At 36.3% G+C, this 15501-nt stretch overlaps 1 protein-coding gene across 1 annotated transcript; it reads left to right on the plus strand.

Annotated features, from left to right (window-relative positions):
- The first annotated feature begins 11544 nt into the window (after positions 1-11544).
- LOC138882792 (uncharacterized) lies at positions 11545-14489 on the plus strand. Its single transcript, XM_070163425.1, has 6 exons — positions 11545-12280; positions 12954-13116; positions 13203-13472; positions 13567-13711; positions 13792-13857; positions 13998-14489. Exons 1-6 carry the CDS (start codon positions 11545-11547, stop codon positions 14487-14489), a joined length of 1872 nt encoding a protein of 623 aa, XP_070019526.1.
- Positions 14490-15501: the final 1012 nt, after the last annotated feature.

Genomic DNA, 15501 nt, shown 5'->3' on the forward strand with positions numbered 1-15501 from the left:
ACCGTGTTTAAGTAAGTTTTACCAAACATATTATTTCTATTTTCCAAATATGCTTCTATTTAAATCTATATCTACCTATCTATATCTATAATAATAATAACAATAATAATATATTAAAAGACGAAAACCCTTAGCAAAATGTCGTTCGACTGTTTTACCCTTAAAACATACATTGGATATGTGACAACCCGACCAGTCGTCTCATGAGTTACCGCTCCATTTCCCCCAATTCAGCTTCTTTACGCTTTGTTATCCGTGTTTTATGTGATCGAGTTTATTAGTTCGAGTTCGGAGAGGATTTGGTAAGAAATGAGACACTTAATCTCTTTTAAGAAGGCTTAAGTTGGAAAAGTCAACCGGATATTTACTTATGTGTTAAAAGGCTCGGAAGTGAGTTCCGATGGTTCGGTTAGCTTTGGGAGGTGTTTTGTGACTTAAGAGCGCGATCAGAATGGGTTTTGGAGTTGTAGAGAAGATTTAGGCTTGAATTGGCGAAATTGATATTTTGGCAAATTCCGGTTGATAGGCGAGATTTTGATATAAGGGTCGGAATGGAATTCCGAGAGTTGCAGTAGCTTCATTGTGTCATTTGGAATGTGTGTGCAAAATTTCAGGTCATTCGGACGAAATTTGATAGACTTTTTGATAGAAAGCATAATTCATGAGTCCTTGGAGTTCTTAGACTTGAATTCGATGTAATTTGATAGTTTTGATATTGTCTGAGGTGTTTTGAGGATTGGAACGAGTTTGGAGCATGTTTTAGGATGCGTTGGTGCTTTTGGTTGAGGTCACGGGGGCCTCGGGGTGATTTCGGATGGCTAACGGGAGGTTGGGAGTTGAAAAAGATAACAGAAAAATGCAGCAGCTGTAGCAGGTCCAAGAGGACTGCAGGGGCGCGGCCGCGAGAGGCACTGCGCGGACCGCACAAAAACGGGCTCGGTCACGGTAGGCGTCGCGCGGACCGCGCTGGCTTGCACAGAAGGGGCGCGGCCGCGGGAGGCACCATACGGCCCGCACAAAAACGGGCGCGGCCGCGGTAGGCGGTGCGCGGACCGCGCTGGTTTGCGAGGAAGGGGCGCGACCGCGGTCAATTGACGCGGACCGCAGTCGATTTGGTGTGGCCCGTGGCGAGAAGACCTGAGGGGTACCTATAAATACGAGGTTTTGGGTTTTATTTAATATTTTGACCTAGAAAGCTCGGATTTTGGCGATTTTTCAAAGGTTTTTCAAGAAATTCATCAGAGTAAGTGATTTTAACTCAGATTTGGCTAGAATACATGAATCTATCACTGAATTCATCATTTAATTTATGATTTGAGATGGAATTTGGGAAGAAAATTGTGAAACCTTTCAAAAATATAAAATGATAATTTGAAGGACCAAATGGTATCGGAATTGGATAATTTTGGTATGGTTATACTCGTGAGGGTATGAGGATTCTGAAAATATAAATTTTACCCAATTCTGAGACATGGGCCCGGTGCTCGGGTTTTGCTAATTCCGAGATTTTTGATATTTTTCTAATGTTTTCGCTTGGGCTTTGTTCCCTTAGCATATTGTGACGTATTCGTTCTGATTTTGGATAGATTCGACATGCGTGGAGGCTAATTCGAGAGGAAAAGGGCGTCACGAGCTAGAGAATTAGCCAGTTCGAGGTGAGTAATGGTTGTAAAAGATGTCCTGAGGGTTTGAAACCCCGGATTGCACATCGTAGTGCTATATTGAGGCAAGATACGCACTGGATGATTAGCGTGGGCTCTTTCACTACTGGGAATTGTGACTTGGTCCATCCCAATTGATGACTTTACTGAATATTTGACTGAAATTCATTTGTTATCATGATGATTTGGGTTGATTGCCATATTTGGACTTCGTGCCAACTATTTGAACCCTTCGGGGATTTTTATCACTGTTTCCTTACTGCTTGACTTATTATTTGAACTCAGTCCTGTTGATATCTACTGTTTTACAAACTCAGCCACTTTTACTCAGATTTGAAACTTAAATGATATTTCTACATCATGTTTTGGGCTGAGAACTACTATTTTACTAATGTCCAAGGGGCTTATGATGATTTCTGGACTGAGTGAGGCCGATGACGATATGTGAGGATATGCTGAGTGATATGAGGCCGAGGGCCTGAGATACTATTTATGCCATGCGGTGGCTTGAGTGATGTGAGGATATACTGAGTGATGATGCCACGAGGTGGCTTGATATAGCGCTTGGGCCGTAAGGGGCCCCTCCGGAGTCTGCACACCCACAGTGAGCGCGAGTACCCATGTGATTTGAAACAGTGGTAATAATGACATTGTATGATGCAATTTGGTCAGGTAACAATGGTTGACCATTATGCTGAGTGATTGCGAGGTAGCCCGAGGGGTTGATATTGTACTGAGAGTGAGCCCGAGGGGCCGATACTATGCTGAGCGATTGACACTGTTCCCGAGGGGCGGATTTCTACTTGTTAATTACCTGTTTTACTTGTTTTAAAAAGGAATATCATTTGATTTCTTCACTGATTTACTGCTTTAAGTGATTTTATTGCTTGATATGGAATTGTTTTGTGCCTTTACGTGTTTTCATACTTTCAGCCATTATTTGTAATTATTACTCACTGAGTCGGATTACTCACATTACTCCCTGCACCGTGTGTGCAGATTCAGGTATAGCAGAGTCCGCACCTGAGCATTGATTCCTTCCAGGCTAGGCAGTGATTTGGAGTTACGAGGTAGTTGTTGACGTCTGCAGCCCCTTGTCTCTTTTATCCTCTATCATTTATGTTTTCTTCAGACTGTTGTATCAGATTCCATACTTTGTAGACCTATAGCAGATTCTGTAGTAGCTCATGACTTGTGACACCCCCGTTTGGGATGTGTCGGGATGGTTCCTGTTGTTATTATCGTTAAATTCCGCAATTTATGAATATTATATTATATGTTACTACTGTTTATGATGATTAACTGTTTAAAAGAGGTGTTTCGTTTTGGTCTGGCTGGCCTTGTCTCCACAAGAGGCGCCATCACGACCGGGTTCGGGGATTGGGCCGTGACAGGATAAAACTATAAACTCAAAAAACATTCCTACTATTTAGGAGTTCGATCAAATAAATTTTGTCCAAATATAATTCTATGATTCAATTAAAGACAACTTCAAATCGGAATCGTATTATGCTATGATTAGAAGTCTGATTTAGTTCATATACTAGCTATATTTGAAGTCAAAGTCACAACATATGGCTTAATTAAGTATCTTTACCGATACTTGCTGGGAAAAATAGTTATGTAGCTCAAAATGTGTAATTACAGCAAATTGAATTCTCTTGTAAATGTAATAATGAAAACTAAACCGAGGAAAAGTAAAGAAACCACTTCACTATTTTCCTTTTCATTTCCCTCGGTTTTTTCCCTCGTTTTTTAACTCAACTACTCAGGTAACTTCTCTTTATTCCCGCCATTGTTCCCTCCATATTCCCACCTTCCCCTCGACCCCTGATCTCCCATTTCTGCGTAAGAAACTTCCACTTCCAGAGCTATATATTCAGCATATAGTGCCTCTTGGAGAGATGAAATTCCTGGTGAGCATTAGGTCAGTTCTCTCTTTTCTTTTTGTATTTTAATTCTTTTAAGTTTGTTCATTTTAATTTCACTGCTTAGCTTTACCAAAATCGTGACATTGTGTAGTTTGTTGATTCTCTGTGATCATCTTTGCCAATTATTTGAGTTTGACTGTTTGTAGAGTATATTGTACTTAGTTTATTTATTTTGTTTTCTTCGGAGTAAAAAAACCAGATCTTTTGAGGCTCTAGATTGGGTTTGTTGGGTAGTTTCGGGACAATTTTTTGTATCATCTTCTGTCTTATGTTTAGTTCATCTTCATATTTGATTCACCTCTCTCTCTTTTTCTTATGAATACGCAGTCATGCCGAAGATTAGGTGTTTTCGGAATCTACAAAAGTCAGCTCATGAACCACATGATGCTCATGGACATTCTTCATCATCAGCAACTCCAGTCCAATCACATGCTATCGAGCCCTCAACAACAATACAAGCCCTTCCACATGCTCATGACGTCCCGCAACAAGAACAAGCTCCAATTCTTCCTTCTAATTCAAGTGCAACATCTCGCAGTGCAGGACGTTAATCTACAAAGTATTGGACAGTAGAGGCAAAAGGCATATGCCTTACATATATTTTTACTTCAATTTATGAGAATCTTACTTTTTCTTCCTTTTTGGTTAAGTAACTTGTTTTCTTGTTAAAGACTCGGAAAATGCTACCAAGAAAATTAGGGTCAAGGTCAATGAAATTAACAACCTAATTGTTGGGGAGCGCATCATTGTGAATTTTGATGACTACAATGCAGCATATGGTGAAGCACAAAGATTACTTACTGGATATTGTGGAACGCTGGCAATTGATTGTAATTTGTTTCCGATTAGTTTTGAGAAGTGGTCAGGGCCATCGGGCATGCCTAAGAAGTACATGGAAGACTGCTTTGAAACAATATTGAAGGTACAAGTGTTATTACATACATATGTACTTATTGCACCTAGATTTTTATACCATGAAAAAGCTAACTTCAATTTTTTGTTTGAAGCCTCGATTTGATTTTCGGGTAAGTGAGTCCATTGCATATAGATACTACAATGCTAGTCTTTCGAAGAAGTGGACTACACATAGGCAGAATTTGTGGAATGAATATTTTGACCCAGCCAAAAGCAAAAATAAAATTATAAGTAATGTGCCACAAGTATAAATAAAGATCAATGAGCTATTTTTGTTGCTTATCGTCAAAAATCATCAACAATGGTAAGATTCAGATTATTTTAACAAGTTTCATCATAATTAAATGAAGATGATGTTTTAAATTTGTATTTGTTTTTGTTGATAGGAGCTTTGTCGAAGAAATAAAGAAATTTGAAAGAAACAAAAAATGCCACACACTGGTGGTTCAAAAGCTAACTCGAGAAGACGATATGAGCTTGTATGCACATTACCTTATTAAGTTTACTTTTTCTCTAATTAAAATGTTTTATGATAACTTTTTTAATACATATCTTTTTTAGTTTTTGGAAACTGGAAAAACTCCTAGTCGTGGAAAAATGTTTATTGAAACTCATAAGAAAGCTAATGGATCATTTGTAAATGATGCGGAAAGGACTATAGGGGTAAGTCTAGCTTTGGTGCATTTTTCTAACATCATTTTCATTGTTTTGTATAACATTCTGCAACTCAAGTCTTGCTATCTTGTACTTACTAATTGATATTTTATCTGCTTGTAGGAATAAATTGAATTGAGTATGACTCAATATGATACTAATGAATGTGAAGTTTCCCCAAATGATGTTATTGGCAAGATGTTAGGGGCAGAGTACTCTGGGAGAGTACGATGTATGTGTATAAGAGCATCTCCTTCGAACACATTCAGGAATACGAAAGGACAACTTAGTGATCCGAGTGTTTCTTCATCTAGCTACGGTACATCATCTGCAACATATACCCATTTGCAACAAAAGCTTATGCGTGTGGAATCCCAACTAGAAGGCACCTTAAATGCGCTGAAGGTCTACGTGATGTCAAAAGAAGGTGTGGTTCCTGAAGAATTTGCTGGTCTGTTTGCGCTTCAACCACAGGTAAGAAGTAATATAATTAGTCTTCTTCTATTACAACAACTTCTGGTCAGTTTAATTGCATTGTACTTCTATTTGATAACAAAATAAAGTTAGTGCAATATACAGTTCATATCATCTAATTCTAGTAAAACTTGTTGCTAACTTTGCTAAAGATAGAGGTGATGGCAAGGAATTCCCATCTCCTAGCAGAAGTTAAAGGCTTTGATTTGGTTAGGATAAGGGCTACATTTGATACAATCTTTTTTCCTGATCTTGTTTGGAATTAATCTTATAACTTTCTCACTGAATATCATTTTTATTGTTTCAGCCTGATGATGCAGAGAATGAACCTACTTCACTAGTTGATGTAAGAGGCTCATTGGCGGATAACAACGCAAATCACCAATCAAATGCTTAATGTTTTCGTTGTGGACTACTTTTGCTTTCTAGGAATTTAATTTTTAGTGGTTGTCTAGACTTGTGTTTATATCGCTTTAGTTAGTGTTTAATGTTTTCGTTGTGACTACTTTTGCTTTCTAGGAATTTAAATTTGTAATGGTTGTCTAGACTTGTGATCATTTTACTTCAGCTAATGTTTAATGTTTTTGTTGCTATCTAGACTTGTGTTTATATTGCTTTGTTTCTCTCTTGAGTATAGGGAATAAAATCACCAAGAGTTTCCTCGCCAGGAAATAATGGTGCCATATCTAAAAGAACAATATCACTAACATATCTAACAATTGCACCAGTTGATACTGCAGCCCCAAGAACAACAGTTTCATCAGGTGTGATTCGTGTGCCACAATCACAATAAGCATTATGCGAAGCATGGTCGAACAAATACGGTAATAGTGATTGAACTGTAAAAGATGGAGTTAATATAAGCTCTTGGCTGAATAATTTCAGTTCAGAAGCCAAACAAAAACCATTGTACCCCAACTAGCCTTATCCCAATGACAAAATGCATGTAGAAGTTCCATTTGACCATGAATGGAATAATTCCTAGCACCAACTTTTAATACCATATGGTTCAACAGCCTATGCAAGAACTTGTTGTAGTAAGGCATTCTCATCTTCCCTTAGATCAGTTTTTTTGTTTTCATGTTCAACAGTTGTATCATTCACATTTTCAATCACTGCTATATTCTCAGAAGTTAACTGTTTTTCCCAATTTTCTTACTTTAATCCTTCCCATTTTCCTCACATTTTCAGTACTTCAATTTCTGACTTTTGCTATCATGGATACTAGGTAGAGTGAAGGGATCGAACCCCCTTCATCGAAAAATAACACAATATAAAAGAGTGAAACCGGTCTTCTTTTTGTTATATGTGCACTGTTATGAAAAAAAATCAAAATGTAGTTGTGAAGGAGGTTCAAAATTGATTTAGGCCTTAGGTTCAAATTCCAACTATGACATTGTAGATTGTTTCGTATCCCGTTGTATAAATTTATGGTTCTGGCATTGTTCACAAGCTTGAACTATAGTGAAATTCTAATAATAAAATGGTTATGGAGATATTCAAAGAAGAATAGTAGCGTTGGATAAAGCTGGTACAAGTGAAGTATAGGGAGTTGGCATTCTGGTGCACAATCAATAAGTTCCATGTATGGTCTAGGATCTGCAACTGCATAAGGAATCATTGGCCTGATTTCTCAGAAACAGTACAAATAAAAAGTGGTAAATTGGGAAAAGATTAAAATTTGGAATGACTTGGTCTGCGAACACCCCTCTAACTCTAAGAAGCAGAATCCTGAGATCTTTGCTCTTACTGCAAGTCACTATTCTACAATGTAAATCTGGTTACAAATGGAGTTTAAGTCTCAAACAAAGTTGTTCTGATTGAGATATCAACAATGTTGCAAAACTGTTGAAAGGAATTTATTGTTTGGGAGTCTGCTGGGAAAGGAGGCTTCTTTCTGGCAAGTCATGCTATAAGAAATTGTTAGTGGGAAATTTAGTATTCCAGAAGTGGTCATTGAAGCTCATACATGGCCCAAAAGCTTCATACAATGTGTTTGACTTTTGCTGGATTACAGTTTTGCTACTGCGACCTCAGTTTTATTCTCTTGAGGTCAATAAGTCCTGAATATGAAACATTTCTTATTCCTTTCCTTGTGTAGATATTAATGGTGCTTGCTCAATGGTACTTGGAGTTTCATAGTTATATGTGCACATATTTGCAAAGAACTATGATCTTTTGTATTAGCTTATACCTGATGTTGGATACTGATTCTTTTACCTCTTATGCGTACTCTATTTTTGGAAGAATGGTCTTTGGTTTCACATACCATCTTTTTATGATTCCTGAGTTGTATCCTTGAGTAACATTGAGTTTTAATGTGTTGATTGATGAGAATGTATAAAAACAAAGTAGTTATTGCTAGTTTTCCTGGAAGTTGACCATTTTAACTCAAATGCATATCTAATTTAGGACTTCCAGACTCTGAAATGTTTGTCCCTTTGGTGTCACATTGAATTGGCAAAAGCAGTTTGCTAAATATTTTGTGCATAGTTTCTTCATGTAAGATATTCAGTTCTATATAAAACTTTCTGTAGGGTCCTCCTAGTACTGGCAAAACCACTAGTATATTGGCTCTTGCTCATGAGCTTTTGGGACCAAACTATAAAGAGGTCGTTTTGGAGCTAAATGCATCAGATGATAGGAATATTGAGCGTTTGATTCAAAGTATATGTGCCCTGGTCCAATTTGCAAGATTATCTGACCAAGAGATCCTTGGACGCCTTATGATTGTGGTTGCAGCAGAAAAGGTACTGTCAATCTTAATCCTCGACACACATACTATTTTCTTCTAGTGTTCCTCTGCTGCCCCGAAATGGTTTCTTTTGATCCTTGTGTTAAATCAACATTTTTGTCTGTACAGTGAGTCAGGTAGTATGTTATTATACCTTAATCTGTTGCCGCACAATGAACCTCCCAGTTGCTCTGTAAATTTCATGCCTTTCTTTGCTAGTTAATTTGGTTATGAGCTAACCTAGATTATGAGCGAAAGGGTAGGAACTTTAATTTTCTGTATCTTTCAGCCTCACAAGACGTAGTGAAAGTTTCATCTAATCACTTCAATATGAAGTCTATTTTGTTTTTACCAAATGTTATATGAGCTTTCAATCTGCTCTCACTATTGTTTTCTCCCTGTTGTGTTACATAAGAAATTATCACTAATGCTTGTGTTCAAACCGTGTACCTAACATGTATGTAACGATCCGACTTGTCGTTTTAAGAATTTAATGCCCCGTTCAGGGACTTAAGGTCTCGAGCAGCTTCGTAATATGTATTATGACTCGCGTGTATGGTCGAGTTTAGTTTTCAGAAGATTCGGAATTTAATTTAAAGAAAAATTCTCATTTTGAAGCCTAGTGTTATCTGAACTTTCTAGGTTAACCACGGTGTTAAATCTCCAGCAGATATATCCATGGATATCACCAGATTAATTCAGACATTCAATATGTCAACAACTTCATTTAGGGATGGTGTTAAATTGACACTTGAAGCTGAACTTGCTTCAACATCATAGTTGCTTGTCACTTGCTCTTTACCAGAATGTCATCTTTGGGTTGTATACTGAGGTTCATTGGATCTCCTGAAGGGATAGTTGCTGCAAACCTAGAGTTATGCATCTTTTGTGGAAAACAAAAAATATCTCTTGCATTAAATAACATACAAGCAATACACAGTGAATTTGGTTTTGTCAACCAAGAGTGTTTTCAAGGTTGTAAGGCTCACATATCTCTTTCATGTAATTATTCATCTTTAGAATCCCCCCTCCTCCAATGAGGCCATTCTCTTTTGCTAAATGCTAGTATTAGTATGATCTAATTTATTTAAGCACGTGTTTTAACAAAATTATAATTATCATCGTATCTGTGTATGGCAAAAATCATATCTTATTTAGTACGGTATTACATCTTCACTTTATTATTTGCATATGACTTACATATTGTTAACTTATCAATTAAAGTTAATATGAGAGAAAATTCAACTTTAACGTCTTATCTTTCAAACGATTAAAAGAATATTATCAAATTGCACGGTTTACCTCTCTAAGAATTAATAATCAATAAACTCCATCAATAATGTAATTCGAAATATTACTCCTCGTGAGTAAATATAAAATTACTTTCAAATAGCAAAATAATAAATGTTTGATAATTTTGAGAGACATAAAACTAAAATATGAAAAAAAATGTTAGATGCTCCTAAAAGATGTAAATTTTGGCTATTCCAATGATACTCATTTTTTAATGTTCCAAATTAGTAAATATGTGATACTTTGACTCATTATTTTGAGTTATTCTCAATCTTCATATAGATGAATAAAACTTTAATCATTCATTTGTTAGAGAAATTTGACAAGATTCTTCCTATGATCTTTCTAAATATATCAATATTAATTATTTTCAAGAGCTTATATATATTTTTAATTTTTATTTTATAATTTAAATATATTAATATTATTATTTAATTTTAATTTTATTATTATTTATATAGACTCCTAAAATTAGTAATAAGAATTAAAATAAATGAATAGAGGAAAAGCTATTTATTTCCCCAAAATTATTCTTTCTTAACCCTAAACGTTATTTTTCCATTTCTAAAAGTTTACATGAAAGAAAAATCGTTGCACTTTTTGGTTTCAAAAATTTTAAAAACTTTCTAGCTTCTTTAAAGCTCTTTATCATGAGAGTAGAAAATTTCCTATATCCGTATAATACTAATTGTCATAAATTTTGTTAAAGATTTTAAATAGTTGGAAGCGATGAGGGTTTATTTTAAGCAAGGAAAGCGGCAACCGTGGGAAATATCGAAATTCTTAGGTTTTCTTCATTTGTAATTCTGACCCTCTTTTTTCTACTACTTGTTATCCTTCGCTATATGAACAAGGAGTCCTTTGTGGGAATTCTTCATTGGTTCTTTCTGTCCTCTGTCAGTTTCTGGAATTAACTTTGTTTGAAAGAGCATTTAAAATTCTTGGAGTAGATTGGAAGGATAGTCAAATCTGAAGGTACGCGTGGACTGGAGGATTGCTTTTGGAGGTATATTCTAAAAGGGTTCATGTTAATTTATTTATCATTTTTCAATGGATAAATCATGGATTGAAAAGCCACAGAACACAAACGAATACTGGCTTGGTTTGGATAAATTTCTTGATTTTGCGTTTAAGAATGCGGCTGTGGAAGATACAATTAGATGCCCATGTCCTAAATGTGGATTTGTCTAGTGGAAAACTAGAGAGATAGTGCAGGATCATTTGATTTGCAAGCCATTCCCTCAAAATTATGTTATTTGGAATCTTCACGGTGAGAAACAGGTAGTAGAGCCTTCTGGAGATAAAGATGTTATGCAAGAGATGGTTCACCCAGAAAATCCAATAGAAACAATGATTAATGATGCATTTGGGCACTATAGGCACCAAGCGGTTGATGTAGGGATATCTCAACCATTGGACTCAAATGAAATATCAAATGAGGGGCATAGGGAGGATTCTGGTGACTTTCATGATTTTCTCAAAGATGGAAGTGAAACACTGTATGAAGGCAACAAGTTCACAAAGCTAGAGTTTTTAATAAAATTGTATCATATAAAAGTCTATTGTGGATTAAGTGACAAGGCAATGACTATGATACTAGATTTGTTGAGAGATGCATTTGAAGGTGCAAAGTTACCTCCTTCCTTTTATGAGGCCAAAAAACCATTAGCAAACTTGGCCTTGACTATACCAAGATACCTGCATGTCTAAATAATTGTATGCTATACTGGGAAGGTGATTCAGAATTGGAAGCATGTAACATTGTGGTACATCTAAATGGAATCCTAACAAGAAAAAAAAGCAAGCTGCAAAGGTTTTGCGTTATTTTCCATTGAAACCAAGATTGCAACGATTATTTATGTGTTGTAAGACTGCTGAACATATGAGATGGCATGCTTCAGACAATAATACTGATGGGTTGATGAGGCATCCAAGGGATGGTGAGACATGGAAGACATTTGATCGGACTCATTCTGGATTTGCTTCAGATCCTCGAAACGTTCGCTTAGGCCTTGCTAGTGATGGTTTCAGTCCTTTTGGAACAATGACTGCTACATATAGTATTTGGCCAGTCTTCTTGATTCCATACAATATACCTCCTTGGATGTGTATGAAGCACACCTCCTTCATCTTATCAGTGATCATTCCAGGGAAGCACATTCCTGGAAATAATATAGATGTGTACTTACAACCCCTTATGAAGGAATTACACGAGTTATGGAATGATGGTGTAGAAACGTTTGACTCATCGTTGAATGAAAATTTTAGAATGCATGCAGCTCTTATGTGGACAATCAGTGACTTTCCTGAATTAGGTATCTTATCTGGCTGGAATACACATACTGATTTTTCCTGCCCAACTTGTAACTTTGACTCAGAACCTTGTCGTCTTCGTCATAGTAAAAAGTGGTGCTTTATGGGCCATCGACATTTTCTGAGAAGAAATCACAGGTTTAGGTTGAATCGAGTACGCTTTAATGGAAGTACAGAGGAGCGAAATCCACCATTAAAATTGTCAGGGTCTGCCATTTTGAGACAAATCGAAGAAAGGAGAGGAGCAGAGTTGAATTGTAGAGGAAAAAGATCTAGACGAGCAACTAAGCAATGGAACAAGAGAAGTATATTATTTGAACTCCCTTATTGGAAATCTAATTTGTTGCATCATAATCTAGACTTTATGCATATTGAAAAAAATATATGTGACAATATCATATATACACTGCTCCATGATAAATCGAAATCAAAAGATAATATTAATGCCCGAAAGGATCTAAAAGAAATGGGCATAAGGCGTGATCTTTGGCCGGATGATAGTGGAAAATATCACCTTGTTGTGTTTTCACTTATGACTGATAAAAAAAAGAAGTTGGACACTAAAATGTTGCTCCTTACAACTTTGAAGAATATTAAAGTACCAGATGGCTACTCAAGTAACATTTCTAGCTGTGTTGATTTGGTACAGAAAAAGATTTTTGGGTTGAAAAGTCATGATTGCCATATTATTTTAGAGTAATTGCTACCATTGGCGATCCGCAATGTGTTGCCCGACCATGTAGTTGCAGTTTTGGTGGACTTATGCTCATTTTTCAGAGCCCTTTCTAGCAAAACTTTGAATGTTTCAGAGCTTGATAAGCTCCAAGAGCGCATTGAAAGCACACTTTGTTGCCATATTATTTTAGAGCAATTGCTACCATTGGCGATCTACAATGTGTTGCCCGACCATGTAGTTGTAGTTGGTGGACTTATGCTCATTTTTCAGAGCCATTTCTAGCAAAACTTTGAATGTTTCAGAGCTTGATAAGCTCCAAGAGCGCATTGAAAGCACACTTTGCCACCTAGAGATACTATTTCCTCCAACATTCTTTACAGTAATGGTTCATTTGTCTGTCCATCTAGCAGAGGAAGCAAAACTCGGAGGTCCAGTGCATCATCGAAACATGTATCCCATCGAGAGGTAAAATATTAACATTTCTAATTTGAAGATACTTGCATTCTGGTCACTTGAATTAGTTTGTACACTTATGGCCAATTATTTTGTAGGGAGTTGGGACATTTTAAGTCCTTTGTACGGAATAAAGCACAACCAGAGGGTTCTATAGCTGAGGGTTACTTAGCTGAAGAGTCTCTTACCTTTTGTTCTCGGTATATTAAGGATATTGAGACAAGATTCAATAGACCTAGGCGTGTTCGTGATGACCCAAATGTCACTGAGCCTTATGGAATGTCCTCTATATTTCCCCAATTAGGTAAACATGCATCAGCTTCGATTACATTCCCTTTAAATGATATGCAGAAACTACAAGCTTATCGGTATGTGCTTCTGAATTGTGCAGTAGTCACGCCATTTGTGGAGTGAGTAACTCATACAAACTTTATATTCTTTATCATTGTAATGTTTGAATAGGCTATTCATGTTCTTTAACATTAGTATAATTATTTCATATAGTGAGTTTAGACAGTACATAAGGAGGAGTTCAAAAAGAAGACCTTCACCTACAGAGATAGAAAGGAGAGTTAATAAAGAGTTTGTTGATCGGTTCCAAAAGCGGGTGAGTAAGTAATCATTAGTTATTGTTTACATTTGGTTTGAACGAGCAAACTTCACTAATACAATCTCGTTTTCATTTAGATTATGAATCCAGACACAATAGATACAATGTCTATTGATCTAAAGTTTCTTGCACGAGGTCCATCGGTAGTTGCAAGACGTTTTACTGCATATAACAGCAATGGGTCCGAATTTCGAACTTTGGCTCGAGAAGAAGGTCTAAGAACATAGAATAGTGGAGTTTTCTTAACTTTTAAAACATCATGTGTTGCAAGTAGTATTGACAGAAATTTAAGGCAAGCAGAGTTACCATATTTGGGAAGTTAGAAGATATTGTTGAGATTAATTATTATGGTCGATTCAAGGTTGTTCTTTTCAAATGTAGATGGGCTGATACTGCTCGAGATAGAGGGTATAAAAAGGATCGTTGGAAATTAAATTATGTTAATTTTGATAGATTGATTCATACTGGTGAACGTGAAGAACATGAGCCTTACATCGAAGCATCTCCAGCACAAATGGTGTACTATGTGGATGATGTTGTCAATAAAGGGTGGAGTGTTTCTATGCATCTAAAGCCAAGAGATCTATATGATATGGGAGAAGAAGTAGTGGAAGATGAAGTATATGAGAATGAACCATACCAAGAGCAAGAACTTGAACAGTTTTTTGGTGATGGTGATGAGTATGTACAACTAGCTACGGACCATATAATTGATGATGTAGTAGAGACAAATGTTGCTACTAACGTAGCAGCTGATACATACATGTTTGAATAGAAAATTTATTTAATATGTTGCTTTACCTGAAGGTAATAGTATTGCATAACTAGTGTTTATTTTATTTATTTGATGTATAAGTATATTTAGAATGGTATTCATAATTGGTTTTAAGGCATAGTTAGAAATGATAAGGTTAATTCAATCTGTTTTTCCTCACATGGCATCCAAGAGAAAGGGAAAATAGTAAATGTTGGAAGTTGCATTGCTTTGGATCTGGGACCATGGTCAGGTGCTTATAGTGCATCCAAAGCTGTTGTACACTCATTTACTGATACCTTGAGGTATGCTTGTATGCTATAGCTAAATTTATTTTGGATGGTTTATCAACTTCAAATTGCAGCCAAGCATACACCGATTAAATTTTATTACAGGCTCTTACACTTAATTATCTTTCTTTATCTTTAGTGTTTGGGAGCTTTATTTTTATTAGATTGTCATTATGTATTAGATGTACTGATTTCTTTTCCTTGAACCACATTAATGTTTTTTACTTTTTTCTCATCTCATAATTAACGACTCAAACTCCATACTTAAGATTCACTGGAAACCAGATGCAGATGAAGCTGCAAACAAAGGCTTTGAGATTGATAGTGAAGATGCCTGGACACATCATGTTGTGAGTTACTCTTTCCTTTCTAGCTGATATCTCCTAGTGAAAAATGCTAATATTAGTTGGAATGGCTAAAGAAGTCGTCAAAATACATGCAAATATGTTGGCGGCTGGAGGAAATTCATTTATTCTTCCGGACAAGGTTCAATCAATTCATCTTCATTTGCTTCGTCGGAAATGGCAACACATAAGTTGGCCTCAAGTTTTTGATTAGCTTCTTCTTGTATAACCATCCACAATGGTTCATGCCTCTTCAATCTCTTTGCACTACATGGTTCATGTCTCTTTGCCACTGAAACTTTCAGCTTTTGTGAAGTTGTTTTTGAGCCAGTTGAGTATGCACATCTATGAGGTTTAGGACTGTCCAAAACATCCAATAGTGCCCGATCATGGTTTGAA

This window comes from Nicotiana sylvestris, chromosome 12 (assembly GCF_000393655.2).
Source record: "Nicotiana sylvestris chromosome 12, ASM39365v2, whole genome shotgun sequence".
Lineage (NCBI taxonomy): Eukaryota > Viridiplantae > Streptophyta > Magnoliopsida > Solanales > Solanaceae > Nicotiana > Nicotiana sylvestris.

Coding starts and splice junctions, on each gene's coding strand:
- LOC138882792 (XM_070163425.1), top strand. CDS start 11,545: ATGAGATGGCATGCTTCAGACAATAATACTGATGGGTTGATGAGGCAT. Junction 12,281..12,953: donor TAAGCAATGGAACAAGAGAA/GTATATTATTTG, acceptor TGAATGTTTCAG/AGCTTGATAAGCTCCAAGAG. Junction 13,712..13,791: donor TTGATCGGTTCCAAAAGCGG/GTGAGTAAGTAA, acceptor GTTTTCATTTAG/ATTATGAATCCAGACACAAT.